This window comes from Stegostoma tigrinum, chromosome 7, assembly GCF_030684315.1.
Source record: "Stegostoma tigrinum isolate sSteTig4 chromosome 7, sSteTig4.hap1, whole genome shotgun sequence".
Lineage (NCBI taxonomy): Eukaryota > Metazoa > Chordata > Chondrichthyes > Orectolobiformes > Stegostomatidae > Stegostoma > Stegostoma tigrinum.
The window spans coordinates 49872207-49888645 of NC_081360.1; the positions used below are offsets into that span (position 1 = coordinate 49872207).

Here is a 16439-nt window from a genome sequence, read left to right on the forward strand (position 1 = left end):
CACCAAGTAAAGTCTTGAAAACCACAATTATTTAAGACTTATTATACCTTTCACAGGGGCTTTGCACTCCTGAAGCCAATAAAACACAACTGAGGGAAGGGAGACAAAATGAGATAAAGAAACCAAACCAATAATGGAATATTGTAAAGTAAAAATATGAATGCTTTAAAGTACAGACCACTTGGTAATAAGATATATGCAGGTATTGATTGGCAATTTCACAAAAATTCCTACATGAACACAGAACACACCTTTTTAACGTGTTTTATTATTTATGTAAAATGTCGTCAAAACTAGTACACAACTTTATAAAGGTAAAGTCATTTTTACCATTTGGGTAGTTTAATTACCACAACATTTTGGTCCTCATTTTAATAGTACTGGACAAAATGCTGTAATACCAAGTATGCCTGACTGAGAATGGAAAACCAGGCAATTTCTGGGTATGATTCTCAACTGTATAGTGCACAGCTCTCAAACCTAATTAAAATGACATTAAGTGTTCAAGTCAGTTCAAGGGTCAACATATAGCTTGACACTTTTTTTTGGACTTCTGTTAGTTGGGGGGGGGGTGGTTTTCTCCTGTTTCTTAGACCCTTGAAGGAAGGGTTTATATTATAGAGCAAGAAGTTGTAACCACTATGGTTATTCTGCCCCTTCTATTGCCCACATGTAATTTGTAAAATGACAAGACAGCAGTCTTAGGACAGTTGATAACTTTACCTCTGTTCACTAATAGGGGTAATCAGCAAAAGTTAACAAGTACAAATTTTATTCCCTGTATTGTTACTGTCTGATATTATTGACCCTATTCTGGAGAAGTAAATAACTGGGTGATGAAATAACAATTCTTGCGTCTGATTCAGTCACCTGTGGCAGAGGTTTCGGGGAGCAGGTTTATTTAGCATCAAGTTATAATTGAGCGAAAAAGGATAGAAAAATTACAAAGTAGATTTGGAAAAGATAAAATTAAATTTGGAACTACGCTACAATTAGATCATGCCTTGAACACTAATCTGCTATTCATGCTGCAATTTCATCTTCTGCATCAGCTCTGTTCGCATTTATTTCTGCCAGTGTCCGAGCAAATCGTGTCCATTCATCATTTCGAGGAACTGCTATTTGCTGTTGAAAGAAACGAACATTATCTTCAATAATTCAAAGAGGATATAGCCAAAAGCAGAAGCAATGGGGAGGAGGACTCAAAAGACAGATTGCACTGACCTAATGATATTGTGAACTAGTAATATTCCACCCAACTACACGAAAAAACAAAATTGGAGTTCAAATTATTTTTAATAATTATAATCCTGTTGAAATTGACCACCACAGAGAAGCAATAAAAGGAAAAGTTGAACACAGGGATCAAAGCTTCAATTCGTGAGGATATTGTTGTTGATTTTGACCAAGCTTAACTTGTTACTTTGGGAAGGCCTGCTGAAAAAGGTCGATATTTTAATCCTTTCATGTCAAAATACAATATATTCTAGTGAACAAAGTAATATGATGAATTACTCACCTCTCCTACATCATAAATCAATATTTGCCCTTCTGAGTCACCAACAGCTATTTCTCTTCCAGTCTGAGCCCATTTCACACGATTTAGTGCAGGATTACTGTCAACAGTAATGCTTGCAGTTGGCACCTAATTTGGATTTCAGAAAAACAAGCTTGAAATAATTGCCATGAGTTTTGATTATCTCTCAAAGTGAAAATGTATGAAAAAAATATTTTCTCCATATGTCATGATAGTGGATCTGAATTGTCCTACAAACATTACACTTACACCTAATTCTACTCACTTCAGTGTCATTGTTGAGATTCCACAAATCAAGTCTTCCCATTCCATCGACACAAGCAAAAAGGGCAGGATGGGTCGGTGACCACATAACATCGTAAACATAATCAGAATTATCTTCAAAGGAGTACAATGGTTTGTTATTCTGAAAGGAAATAGTGTTCATATAACTTAAGATTTTTACACATGTTAAAAAAAAATCTATAAATCAAACTATACACATATAATTCCAAAATGACAAGGTGTAGAGCTGGATGAACACAGCAGCCCAAACAGCATCAGAGGAGCAGGAAGGCTGACGTTTCAGGCCTAGACCCTTCTTCAGAAATCTGAAGGAGGGTCTAGGCCCGAAACGTCAGACTTCCTGCTCCTCTGATGCTGCTTGGCTTGCTGTGTTCATCCAGCTCTACACCTTGTTATCTCAGATTCTCCAACATCTACAGTTCCCACTATCCCGCATATAATTCCATTCAATTATTGTCATGCATGCAGAAGATCATACCCAAAAATTTATTTCAAGTGTTAATATGAAATTTTTACTTTTGTATGTTTTCTCCCATACATCAATGTGCCAGTCTAAAGTACTAGAAGTTGAATATTGTGACAAACATATAATGTAGATTAGTTAATACCAGGAAGCTAGACTACCTTAGTTGTCCAAAGTTTGACTGTCCAGTCAAAGGAAGAGGTGACAAAAAGATGAGAGAAATCAGCCGGTCCAGCTGCAGTGTGATAATGAATACCTGTGATCGGTCCTTGATGACCATCAAAAATCTCACTAATTCCAGCCTTGCTACAAGAAACAAGAGTTTTGATTATATAAATTACTATTCACAGATATGTACCACTGACACTAAAAAGTGAATATAAAAGAAAATCCCCTTGTTCAGACAAATGTGAATTCTTCAATTTTCTTATCTAATGGGGAGAGGAAAATCGCTGAGATAAAAACATTATTTATAAACTTTTTCAAAATAAATTTTCTTTAATAAAAACAACAAATGAAAATAATTCTTTTAGTGAACAGCCTTTCTCAATGCAAAAATTAATCTTCAAATAGTACCACAGAAAGGAAATTAGCTAAGATTTACAGTTAACAATTTGCTCTATATCCATGTCAACCATAGTTCTTTTTCAGTGCTTTTTTCTTGCTGTAGAAATTGTTGTTCTTCACTAAGTTTGGTTTCTTGCATCCCAATCCAGATGAATGCAAGTTGAAAAGCTTCAAGTTTGTGTCTCTTTTCAGTGCTGCTTAAGTTCTGTCGTACCAAGGAATTATTCAAAAAGTGCTCAAAGATGTTGGTGTGAACTCAACAGAATCCCCCCGTCTTACCTTGTACATGAATAGGAAAAATGTAGACATACCTAAACTTTAGAATCCTCAAACTTTTAACATACCTCTGATATGTTTTGTGACATTTTTCTATATTAAGGCACTACGTAAAGCAATAATTTGTTGTTGAAAGCCAAATGAAATTGATCTGGATTGTCAAGTTTCTTCTGTTGTATTTAAGACACTGTAGTTCATTAATGTGAATGAATCTGAGTTATCAGTCTTCCCCATGGGAATGTACTGAAACCAAATCAAGCTGTTTAAAGCATCCATATAATTGGAAATCCAAGAGAATACCAGCGACCCTAAGCTATTCGTGATCCAAAAACTGTCAATCTGTGGAGTCAGAGAAGGTTCACTAGGACGGCAACTGAAATCCCTAATACCTGCAATATTAGGAGATTGGAGATGCTAGGATTTTTCTTAAGCAGAGAAAGTTAAGAGAAGACTTAACAAAGGATTTCAAATTGTAAGTGGCTTTGATAGGTATACCAAGGAGAAACTATTGCCTCCACAGCAAGCAAATAACAACTAGACATCAGATTTTAAATGATTGTTTAAAGATCTAGGAGAGAAAAGGGGAAAATTTGTTTTAGCAAGTATGTCAGATCTGGAATGTATTACCTGAAACGGTGGTAGATCAGATTCCTTAGGAATTCACAAGTCGTTAAAGAGGAATAATTTACCGTGTGATGGGGAAAAGCTAGAGACGAAATTGGATTCTTTCAAGGAACTAGCACAGTTGTGACGAACTTAGCAGCCTCTTACTGGACTGTAAGTTTCTATGATTATAGGGTAGCAACTTTATTGTCCTTTCAATTGTAATATAAATAATGCCTTTCAACAACCAAGCATACTTCAAAATTATATGAAATAACTTTGCTATTTAACAAGGCAAAATTGAAACTGAAGAAAAAAAACCCTTGTACATGGACAATAAGGAGGAGATAAAGCAGATGCTAGGAAAGAAGGCAAAACAATTTAAAAAGCAGGAACTAAATACAGGATTAGAGACATAGTATCTCACAAATGCATAAATAATACGTATTGACTAATATATGGGGAGAGGTTAGAATTACATTCACTGGAATTCTACTAAAAAAATGCAGAGTTATTGATGTGGAAGTAGTAGAGAAAAAGTTTCCATTTATCGGGAGTCCAAAATTTTAGAGGTTATATTGAGAAGTTGGTCACTAACAAGGTCAACAAGATAAAGTTTGTTCACTCGAGAGTGGGAACAATACAAAAAATCGTACGTGCTTTTAATGGGGACACTTTATAGGTACACGAGAAATGATATGGTTTGAAGTAGTAGGGTGGGAGGAGGCTTTGAGCAATAAAGATGAGTAAAGGCGGGTTTAGTTGAACAGTCTGTTTCCATGCTGAACATGTAATGCAATGCAATGTGAGATATCCTTTGTGGGGACCATGAACTGTAAGAACATGACTGTATTCTCCTGCATGTTTCCCTTGGGTTCCGTGGTTGCAGGTTTGCCTGTCAAGGAATCTTAATGGATAGTGAGTGTGTGTGTGTGCGCATGCGTGGGGTGGGGAAGGGGGTAGAAATTTGGCAGTAAAATAAACAAGTTTATTTGTTTAATAAGCACTAAAGCTTTTAGACACAATCAAATTATTCAATTTCCAACATCATTAAATCCTGGTAAGAACACGGAATTCCTACATTGCAGAACGGCCCATTCAGTCTGCACTGACCCTCCAAAAAGCACTTTACCCTACCCCTGTAATCCCACATTTACCATGTCTAATCCAGAATTTGCACATGTTTGTACTGTGGGAGGAAACCACAGCAGACATCCACACAGACAGGGAGAATATGCAAAAAGTCAACCAAGGCTAGAACTGAACCCAAGTCCCTGGTGCTGTGAGGCAGCAGTACTAACATTGTGCAATCATGCCAAACCCCCTGCAGAGACTTTCAATCGGTTTGCATTCAAAATTTCTGTGACACAGAGACTTTTCAAAAATCAGTACTGACTTATTTTCTGTTAGCAGAATGTACACTGAAATTTTACAGCAAAATAATTCAAACAAAGTGCTTTACACATTTCCTGCCTTACCTTCCATGGCGACACGCTGTGTATATAGAACCTTCCTCACTACCAACCACAAAATTGTTGACATCACCCAATGGAAAGGACATACAAGTAACAGCCACTGCTTTAGATTGCTTGTGCATCAACTCCATGCTGTCCTGTGCAAACCAAAACATTCTTGTTGACATATTACTCTCTGTGAATCAAGATGAAAAAGCATTTTACCTGTTTAGTTACTGTGCTCTAAAATGTCGTGGAGGCAAGATATAGCATAAGGTGTTGTCAGAAACAAAATACTGAATGTCAGGAGCACACACAGAGTTTTGAAGTAGTGGGCAGGGTCCTCATTCACATCTGATACTACCAAATTTTAAAATAAAATTACTTGGTGCTAAGCAAAAGGAATTATCTTCAGGCTCTGCTTGTAAACATAATCAGAACTGGAGGAGAGGAAAGATGCCTATATTCCCAGCCCAGAGGAGAATGGGTTCAGTGCAACTGAAAAACCCAACATGATTTGCAAATGACAGAAAGCTGAGTGGAAGGGTGAGCTGTGAGGAGGATTCAGAGATGCTTCAGTGTGATTTGGACAAGCTGAGTGAATGGGCAAATACATGGCAGATACAGTATAATGTTGATAAATATGTGGTTTTGGGAGCAAAAATAAGAAGATAGATTATTATCTGAATGCCTATGAATTGAGAGAGTGGAGTGTGCAATGAGACCCTAGTACTCCAGGCACTGTAGGTAATGAGAGATGATGGGAACTGCAGATGCTGGAGAATCCAAGATAACAAAGTATGGAGCTGGATAAACACAGCAGGCCAAGCAGCATCTGTGGTCCTACTGTAGGTAATGATGCAGGTGCAGCAGACAGTCAACAAGACAAATGGTTTATTAGCGTTCGTAGCGACAGCATTTCAGTACAGGAACAGAGTCGTCTTGCTGCAATTATATAGGGCCTTGGCAAGCCTATGCCTGGAATACTGTGTGCAGTTTCAGTCTCCATTTCGAAGAAAAGCTTTTTTTTTTAAATAGAGGGAGTGCAGCGAAGGTTTACCAGACTAATTCCAGGGAAAGCAGGACTGATGTATGAGTTGTTGAGTATGTAGAGTATGTTGGAGTTATATTTACTGAAGTTCTAAAGTGGATCTCATTGAAACCTATAAAATTCTAACAGGACTAGAAGGGTAGATGCTGGAAGGATGTTCCTGATTACAGGGAAATCAGAATATGTGATCACAGTCTAAGAATACAGGGTAAGCCATTTAGGACTGAGATGAGAAATTTTTTCACCCAGAGAGTGATGAGTCTGTAGAATTCGCTACCACAGAAAGCTGAGAAGGTCAAAACACTGCATACTTTCAAGGAGTTCAGTATAGCATTTGCAGCTAAAGGGATCAAAGGCTAGGGTGAAAAAGCAGGAACAGGCTGTTGTAATGGATGATCAGCCATGATCATAATGAATGGTGGAGTATGTCTGAAGGGCCGAGTGGCCTACTCCTTTTTTAAAATGTTTGTGTGATTTGAAAACAAGGATAAAACCTTTAAAGACTGAGGCAATGTTAATACTGGAGTTCATGTTGGTCAGTAAACACTTGAGTACTGGATAAATAAGTCTAATTATAGGCAGCAAAGTTTTGCATGAGCTCAAGTTCATGTAATGTGCTCGATTAGATGGCCAATCAGGAGAACAGTGTAATAAGGTTCAGAGGTAATGACGCAATGGATAAAAACTTGCGCAACAGATAAGCTGAGGCATACATGGAAACAGCAATGTAATGGACGTAGAATTAGGCAGTCTTGCTGGTTGTGAAAATGCTGAGAAATTGGGGAGATGAAACAGACTGGACAACTGCTTTGCACATCTACATTAATGTTCATAAAAATTACCTCGAGTTTCCATTTGCTGACACCCCAGCACACCACCATCTTTCCACACCAACCTCTCTGTCTCAGGCTTGCTGCAGTGCTCCCAGTGACGCTCAGCACAAGCTGGAAGAATAGCATCTCAATATCTGCTTGGGGACCCCACAGCCTTCAGGACTCAGTACTGAGTTCAATAACTTTCAGGCCTGAGCACTTTCTTCATGTCCTTTACCTAGCCTATACATGAGGTCTTATCATCGCATGGCTGCTTTCATCACAGCCAACCTAGTTTCACACAAAATGGTCCCCATCAGTAGATTTTCTTTCTCCTCAGCTCATCATTTTCCATTTTTTTTTGTCTGTCTAACTCCTGTTATCTCTCTCTGGGCTCCATCTCTCATTTGTTCATTTCCTTCCCCTCCCCTCCCCTTGTCTTCAGAATAAATACCACCCTTCGCTAGCTGGTATCAGTTCTGAAGGAGGGTCACAGGACCCAAAACACTAACTCTGTTTTCTCTCCACAGATGCTACCTGCTGAGTTTCTCCAGCAATATCTGCCAGATTTCCAGCATATGAAGTTCTTTGGGGCTTTTTGTTGCAGATTTAAAATAAATAGCAAAAGAAGTAAAAATGAGATGAGGTGAATATTTTTTGTTATTTCAAGTGATTAAAGTCTGGAAAGCACCTCCTGAGACTGCAGTGGAGGGAGGTTCTATTAAGTATTCAAAAGGACATCAGACTTTTTGCTAACAAGGAAGAATGTGCAGACCTATAGTATAATGTAGAGGAATGGCACCAGAAAAATAGCTATATTTGGTGAATTTAGTACATCCATGATGTGTCAAATGGTTTTCCTGTAACTTCTCCATGATTCTGAGGTTACCAGATAATACATCAGGAGCTATGTAGCTTTTGCTGTAACTGTAAACATTGAACAGCTGTGCAATTGATTGTTTTCAGAACTCAATAAGCTGTACAAAAAAAGCCAAAAATGCACATTTAGTAGTTAAATGTAGGAAGCTAAAGGAAGAACAGTGGCACAGCATTAGGGATTTTATAATAGGGGGGAATTAGGTGTTTTATAATAGAGATAAATAAAGGCAGAAAACTAAATTCAGAGCATCTTTTTCCAACATTATTTTTGAAATAATAGAGTATTTAATTTTCAAAATCATTCAAATACATATGCCATAATAAAAATGAACAGAAAATCAAAGAACAGTAATAACCATCCACAGTTTAAAATTAATTTCCTTTACCTGTGGCTGAGAAAGCATATCCAAACTCCATGAGCAGATCTTCCCATCAGTAGAAACGCTGATCAGGTTATGAGCATTCTGGGAACCCACAACATTCACACAGTAGACTGGATGCTGTAGGAAGATTATTTTCTCGTTAAGACCTTGTCCAATCTGATTACAGTAAATATTTTAATCATTTTACCAGTAAATGTAGAGTTAGGGAAATACCTTAACAATGTTAATTTTACAATATTTTTCATAAATGAATTTTAATATCTGATCTTTAAGTCCTCACTTCAAAACTTTAATTTAGGTAGTTATTATTTTTGAACTGTACCGTGTGAGCAGCAGCAGACAGTGGTGTTCTTTGGACTGGTGTCCTTTTGTTACTGCGATTATCCCAGAGCACGATCTGGCCAGAATATGTTCCTCCAACTACAAGATTTGGATGAAATCGTGCAAAGGATGCTGACATCACAGATGACTGTTGCAAAACATAATAAATTCAGTTTTCTATCAAGTTAAAAGGAACAGAGCAGCAATTTTCAATTGCATTACCTGGGGAGTTCCATTTAGGACTAGAATATTATGCTCATCCAGATCCTTTTTAATCTCACATCCATTAGCCAATTTGAATTAATCTTCAAACTCAATTTATTTCTCTAAATTTCTTAGAAACAATAACAGACCATAGCAGGAGTAGGACAATTGGCCCGCCAAATCCACCCGGCCTTTAAAAGTGATTATGGCTGATCTGACAATCCTCAATTCTAATTTCCTGCCTTATTCCTGTAACACTCAATTCCCTTAATGATTAGGAATCTGCTTGCCTCAGCCTTAAATATACTTAACTGCGCAGCCTCAACAACCCTCTGTGGTAAAGAAATCTACAGAATCACTATAATGCTGAGAGAAGAAATTCCTTCTCATCCCTGTTCTAAATTGGCACTTCCTTCGTCTAAGATCATGTTCTCTGTTTGTAGACTCTCCCACAAGCAGAAACTATCTCTCTGCATCTATCCAGTCAAATCCCTAAGAATCTTAACATTTCAATGACATCTCCTCTGATCCTTATATATTCAATGTTGTACAGGTCCAACTCATTCCACCTCACACAAGAAAATCCCTTCATAGTCAGGGTCAACTTAGCGAACTTTAAATGGACTGCTTCCAATACCGCATGTCATCCAATGGAAAAGGGGACCAAACTATTTTCAGTAGTCTAGCTGTGGTGACTAGTCCCTCGTAGCAAAACCACCTTTTTTCATACGCTATTCTCTGTGGCATAAAGGCCAATTATTTGCACACTCACTTCACTCATTTCTAACTGTAGACTATTTGTGTCACCCTCACTATTATATTCCCACTTATTTTTATTTTATTTGAAAATGTAGTGATAAAACATTCACCTTCCTCATCTATGTTATTAATAACATACTGCAAATAATTATGGCATCTGCAATGATCCCTGCCGCACTCCAGTAGCTGCAGGTTACCATCTGAAAATGTCTCTTTTATCCCAACTATCTTTTTTTATTAGTTAGCCAATCCTCTATGCACACTAATATATTCATCCAACATCATGGGCTCATCTTATTAAGTAGTCTTGTGTGCTGTACCTTAACAAATGCCTTGTGAAAATCCAAATTTATTACACCTAGTGGCTCCACTTTATTTCCTATGTCTTACCTCAAAAATCTGTATTAAATTCATCAGGTATGATTTCCTTCTCATGCATCCATGCTAACGCATTGTCATACTGTGTGTTTCTAACTGCAGTTTTACTATATCCTTTATAAGAAATTCTAACGTTTTCCCAATAACAGATGTCAAGCTAATTGGCTTTAGTCTCCGTTTTGAATAAGGGTGTTACATTGGCAGTTTTCTAATCCTGTGAGACTTTTCCAGAATCTAAGGATTCTTGCAAGTTACTACCAGTGTATTCACTATCCCTGCAGCTGCTTCCTTCAAAATCACAGGATGCAACCCATTAGGCCCAGGGAACTTATTGTCCATTAGCTCCATTAGTATCCCTAGTACACTTTTCTAGTGATATTTAGTGTTTATTTCCTTTTTCCACCTCCACTACCACCTGCATTTTGGCCCATGATTATTTAGTATTTTTGGGGCATTATTAATATCTGCTATCATGAAGGTGATGCAAAGTATTTGTTCAACTCTTCTGCCATTTTCTGGCTCCCCATTATTATTTCCCCCAGCCTCATTCTCTGAGAAATCCATGTTCATCGTTTCCTCTTTCTTCCTTTTTATATATTTAAATAAGATCTGACTACCGGTTTTTAATCCCCATTGCTTATTTTCTTTCTCACTAATTTTTGGGTCATGTTTTGATGGTTTTTAAAAACTTTTCCAATTTTCTGGTCTACCTCTAATCTTGGCTACACTGTATGATTTCTTTCTTTCAATTTAACACAGTCCTTTACTTCCTGTTTGATCATTGTTGGTTTAACACTTTCCTATAATCTTCCTTCCTCACTGGAATATATCTTTGCCATGAGTCATGATCTTCTTTCTTAAATATCTGCCATTATTCATCCAACATCTTTTCTGCTAAATTCTTATCCCAATCCACTCCAACCAATTCTGCCCTCATTCCCACATAATTACTCGTTTTAATTTTAGCAGTTATTTCTGATCCAAATTTCTTGTTCTCAACTGAGTGCTACATTCTACTGGTGACTGCTGTTAAGGGAAACTAAAATAGCCTGATCCTGGTTAGATCTGAATATATTATTCTAGGAAACTATCCTGAATACATCTATGAATTCTTCCTCTTGGCTACCTATGACAATTTCATTTTCCCAATCTGTAAGATAATTAAAATCACCTATAATTAAAGTATTGCCTTTTATTACCATGCCTTATCATCTCCTGATTTATTACCTATCCTACATATCAGGTACTGTTAGGTACCCACAGACCACTCCAACAAAATGTTGCCTTCTCATTACTGCTTAACTCCACCAGTATGGATTCTACATGATCTGGTCAAATATCAAATTAGCAAAATTCTGCAAGTGTAGAATCTTGTAACCCTTTCCATACTGAGGACACAGGTGTAATCGTAATACTAATCTTTGCATATGTGACCCTACTAATTCACTTCTTAAATTTGAATGATTATTTTCTATCTTGCTATAAAGAGGAGCATGTTTCCTAACCACTTTATCTTGAACACATCAGAGTAACTCAAGAATGCCAAATTTCTCATGAATGAATAATTTATACCAGAAGAGAGTGCTGGTTGGTTTACAAGGTGTCTCTGAGGCACTGTTATGAAGAAAACAGGGAAAAATCATAGGTCTCCTATGCTCCCAGGTAGTTCAACCAGCCAATCATTACGGCCTAAAACCTAAATACCAAGTGTCACAATATTACCAAAATTTATACACTACATTCAATTGTATGGTCATTAGAACGTGACTTGAGTAGTGACATAATGCCTGACAGAGAAGCCAAACACCCCAGCAAATTGCTGGCACGTGCCTTCACTTGTTGGCTATAAGCAGATACGAACTTTTGCATTTGCAACACTCAAAACAAAATGTCCACTGTTAGACAGAATTTTGAAATTGGGTAATCTTTGCTGAACAATCTTGACTGTGCTAGCGGCTAAACTGGCAACTAATTTAAGATTTTAAGAAAAGTTGCCGGGAAAACTCAGAAGGTCTGGCAGCATCTGTGGCAGCATCACCCAACTCGAAACGTTAACTCTGATTTTTCATCAAAGATGCAGCTATGATGAAAAGTCAGAGTTAACGTTTCAGGTCCGGTGACGTTGCCAGACATTGAGTTTTTCCAGCAACTTGTGTTTTTGTTCCTGATTGACAGCATCCACTTTTAACTAACTTAAGATTAAGTCAGGTTGCACGATGATACATTTACACTCACTAGAAACAACATACATACATAAGCAAGAACATGTTCCCTGCAAAGGAAGGACTTTATGCCCTGCATTTTTTTGAATTACCCGCAAATTTGGAGAGCCTATATTTCCCCGTTGTTTTCATTACAGCACCACTTCAGTCAAAAAGAGTTGATCAGCCAACCAATCAGCATTTCCTTCTTCCTAAGGATGTGTTGTCGCCACTATTAGAAATGTAACATGTTCTGTTGGCCTTGGTAAGTGCAAGGTGAGAAGATTTGCCAATACATCTATCTTGTCAACTTTATTTCCTACATAAATTATAAATACTTCTATTCTAATATGTGTGTACTTACTTAACTGTATATAGTGAGAGGTCCTCACTATTTTTCTTTTTTTTGGTTTGGAACTGAGAGTTGAGGTTTGGAATTGAACTTTGAAAAGCAGCTGGTTTTAAAGGAGAAGCAAACAAAGTCAGATTGGTCAATTGGGGGTGGAGCCAGCCAATCATAAACAATGTTGACTGTAAAGAAATTTTACAAATGATTCTGACCGGGCTTTTAGAGGCTCCAGAGACTGCTGCTGTATTTTATCTTCTGTCTCTAGTTTCCAATAGTCTTACTGAATTGTAAAATGTTCTGAGAAAAGAATCCCAGTTTGCAGAAAATAAGTGAATGTTTCTGAAGATCTGCTGAAATTAGTTGCATTCACTGGGGACTTCAGAATTCAAATAAGTTCTAAATGTGTACAACCGTTTTTAGCCTACAGTGTGGAAACAGGCCCTCTGGCCCAACAAGCCCACACCGCCCTTTGAAGCATCCCACCCAGACCCATCCCCATATAACCCACATACCCCTGAACGCTACGGGCAATTTAGCATGGCCAATCCACCTAACCCGAACATCTTTGGACTGTGGGAGGAAACCGGAGCACCCAGAGGGGACCCACACAGACACGGGGAGAATGTGCAAACTCCACACAGACAGTCACCCGAGGCTGGAATCAAACTCGGGTCCTTGGCACTGTGAAGCTGCAGTGCTAACCGCTGAGCCGCCCAAGGTTTTTATGAAAGTCTGGTATTTATCATTTAAAATGGTTTACTGAATTGGCAAATTACAGTTCACCTAGTTTCTAAATTTTCCCTTAGCCATGCCTGCTATCTGGGCTACTGGGGGATTATGATCAAAGAAGTATGGGTTTTAGATCGTAGATAAATATTAGTCTGCCTTATTGTTTATCAGTGTTCTGCTAGAATTATATTGTTAGTAATACATTGTTAATTTTTGTTTAGACTATAAACAAGAGTGTCCAAGATCTGTTATTACTAAAGTCTGGTTCGAACAATTGGACGATTTTGAGAGTCACCGAAATGATTAAATGTGTTGCAAATCCAGTGATAGTAAGGCTGATTTGATTTGGCTTGCTATCTGTGTCATAACAATAGAAATAATGATCAATGGGATTGCATGATATATTTATTATAAAGTGATATGACCAGCTTTTCTAAACAAAAAGTTACAATCTTTCAGGATTGTTTGAGCTGGAAGGCAAAACAGAGAGAAATATTGACTTGCATTGTTCATATCTTATCCTTACCAGCTGAATATTGCTAATATTCATGAGATTAGAAAATACTACTTTTTTGTTGAAGCTGGATTTTTCAGCAATGCAACTAACACTGGGATACGTGACATCTATTTGTGAATGCATTAGTCTAATCCATTGTTACAAGACATGTACAAGATCCCTAATATCCTTCCTCACTATTGCCCCACCTCTCTTTCTTCCTGTCTGTCCTTCCTAAAAACTAATGCTAGCATATGACACAAAGCAAATATGTAACACTATCACCAACATACATGCTCAAAATTAACGTGTATGCCAGAGTGATTAAATCATTAAGTTGACAAGCATGAGAAAGTCTTAAGCAATGGTCTACATTTCTAATTGAATTAAACAATGGCTTTGGCTGAACAAGAACTCATACTGTACCTGGCAATGGAAGACATATTCCGGAGTTGTTTTTTTAAATTTCATGTTCCACACAAGAGCTACACCATCTGGTTCATGAGGAACATCTTCATTGTTATTATATGAAGCAACAAGAAGTTCTGGATACTGTTGACAGCAAAATCAGACAAGAAACATTAACAGAGAGTGTAGGTTGCCTGAGACACAGCTATACTATGCTATCTGGTAGTTAACATATTAGCTGTACATCAACCACTATTGCAAACAGATGAGGCTGTACTGCTGCACATCTGCAAATTTAGAACCTTAAGAGAATCAGTGAGGGGTGTGGTGAAATAAAAGCAGGTCATTACTAAGGATAGTGATGAGATTGAAATGATAAAACTGCAAGTTAAACACATAATATTTAAATGATGGGCTACAACCACTCATTCTTCTGTCCAGCTCTTTCCTGATTTAGACACTGTGTGCCTCAGGCAGAATGCTTCAATCTGACCGACTGAGGATGCACAGCATTTATGCCTAATTCACGCAGATCCCCTGTAGAATATGCTGCATTGGCTCAGGCTCAATCACTAACGTAAAACACTGTTTGTCTCCCCATGAATGCATCTAGGCTTGTTGAGTGTTTTTAGCATTTTCTGTTTTATTTCAGAAATCCCGTATCTGCATAATTCTGCTTTTGGATTAAGGTAGAGGATAAAATATATCATAAGCTTAAACAATGTGTTCACTTATTGGGAGATTATTATGATATATAAATATTATATTTTCTAACTGTAAATTAGTTTTCAGAATCAGGAAAGCTTTTAGTATTAATTATGAACTTAATACATTATAAGGACTCAGTCACACTGTATTCAACACATAACTTCTTCAAGGATTTCCATACCAAGGCTAAGACTGCAAAAGTAAAACATTAACAGTGGACATCTGGAAGAAGTATGCAATCCATGATCGAATGCATACATGTGAACTCCAGCAGTTGTATGGTTTTAAGGGCCAGCAATTTTTCTACCAACATGTTCAACCTGACTTCCCTAGCTATCATTAACTAGTGTCTAACTTAAATGGGATAAGTCAAGGAAAGACAGCTATGGATACTGTTTGGGGAGAATGACCTCTCAGGAGGAAAGAGCAACAGCTAATTTTGTTTTCTCACCACAGCTGGCCTATTGCATGGAAGAGGAGGAATATGCCTGTAAAAGCTACAATAGGGGATTCAACTACAAGGTGTGATGCAACTACAAGGCACTCTTCCCAGACAGTGTCTCTTGCCACAAACAAGATTCCATGATGGTATGTTGCCTCCTGGGTGCTAGAGTCAAGAATGTTTTAGAGCAGCAACAGGACATTCTGGACTGAAGGGGGTGAGCAACCAATGGTCGTAGAACACATCAGTACCAACACAGGAAAAATAAGGGACGATGTCCTAAAAATACAAAATAGGGTGTTAAGAAGTGGTGAAACAACACAAGCTGGACAGATTGCAATGGAGCAGGATCGAAACTGATATCCAAGGGGGAGTATTTGCTAGTACAGTTGGGGAGGATTTAAACTAGAATAGCTGGGAGGTGGGAACTCATACAGGGAAACGAGGTCAAAAACAAGACACAGAATGGATAATAAGAAAAGCGATAGAGACTTCAAGGGCAAGAATCAACCAGGTCCACAGTGCAAAATAATGCAAATGAGACAAAGAATATTAAAAAGACAAGGCCTTAGGTGCTGAGCATTCACAATAAGGTGGATGAATTAATTGTGCAAACATAGATATAACCATGTGCAATATAGCTGGAATTAGGGAGACATGGCTGCAGGGTGACCAGAGATGGGAAGTGAATATCAAACAGCATTAGTTTTTAGGAAGGACGGACAAGGAGGAAAAAGACGTAGGGCAATAGTGAGGAAGGATATTAGGTGAAGTGGAATCTGTATGGGCACAGCTTAGAAACACCTAGGGGCAGAAAGCGATAGTGTGGTTATATAGATAACCAGAAGACGACACAAAACAGGAAATCAGAGGTGTCTGCAACAAAAGTACAGATGTCATTGTGAGAAACATTAACCTGAACACAGATTGGGAAAATCAAATCAGTAACAATGCCACAGAAGAGGAATTCCTGTATTATGTACAAGATGGTTTTCTGAATCAATACATTAAGTGGCCATCAAGAGAACAGCGTATCCTAGACTGGGTAAAGTGTAGTGAAAAAAGAATAACTGGCAACTTAGTTGTGCAAGGCCCTTTTGGAGAAGAGTGACCATAAATATAATAGAATTCTTC

At 37.8% G+C, this 16439-nt stretch overlaps 1 protein-coding gene across 4 annotated transcripts in view; it reads right to left on the minus strand.

Moving 5' to 3' along the window:
• Positions 1-248: 248 nt before the first annotated feature.
• LOC125454063 (cytoplasmic dynein 1 intermediate chain 2) overlaps positions 249-16439 on the minus strand; it is a 78705-nt gene continuing 62514 nt past the window's right edge. For all 4 annotated transcript variants that reach the window (XM_048534347.1, XM_048534344.1, XM_048534346.1 and 1 more), the window contains 8 exons: positions 14174-14299; positions 8633-8779; positions 8314-8427; positions 5210-5343; positions 2447-2591; positions 1803-1943; positions 1520-1645; positions 249-1125 (listed from right to left, as the gene is read on the minus strand). In XM_048534347.1, coding sequence (XP_048390304.1) covers positions 1024-1125; positions 1520-1645; positions 1803-1943; positions 2447-2591; positions 5210-5343; positions 8314-8427; positions 8633-8779; positions 14174-14299 — 1035 coding nt within the window. In that variant the 3' untranslated portion in view covers positions 249-1023. The remainder of the gene's footprint in view (positions 1126-1519; positions 1646-1802; positions 1944-2446; positions 2592-5209; positions 5344-8313; positions 8428-8632; positions 8780-14173; positions 14300-16439) is intronic.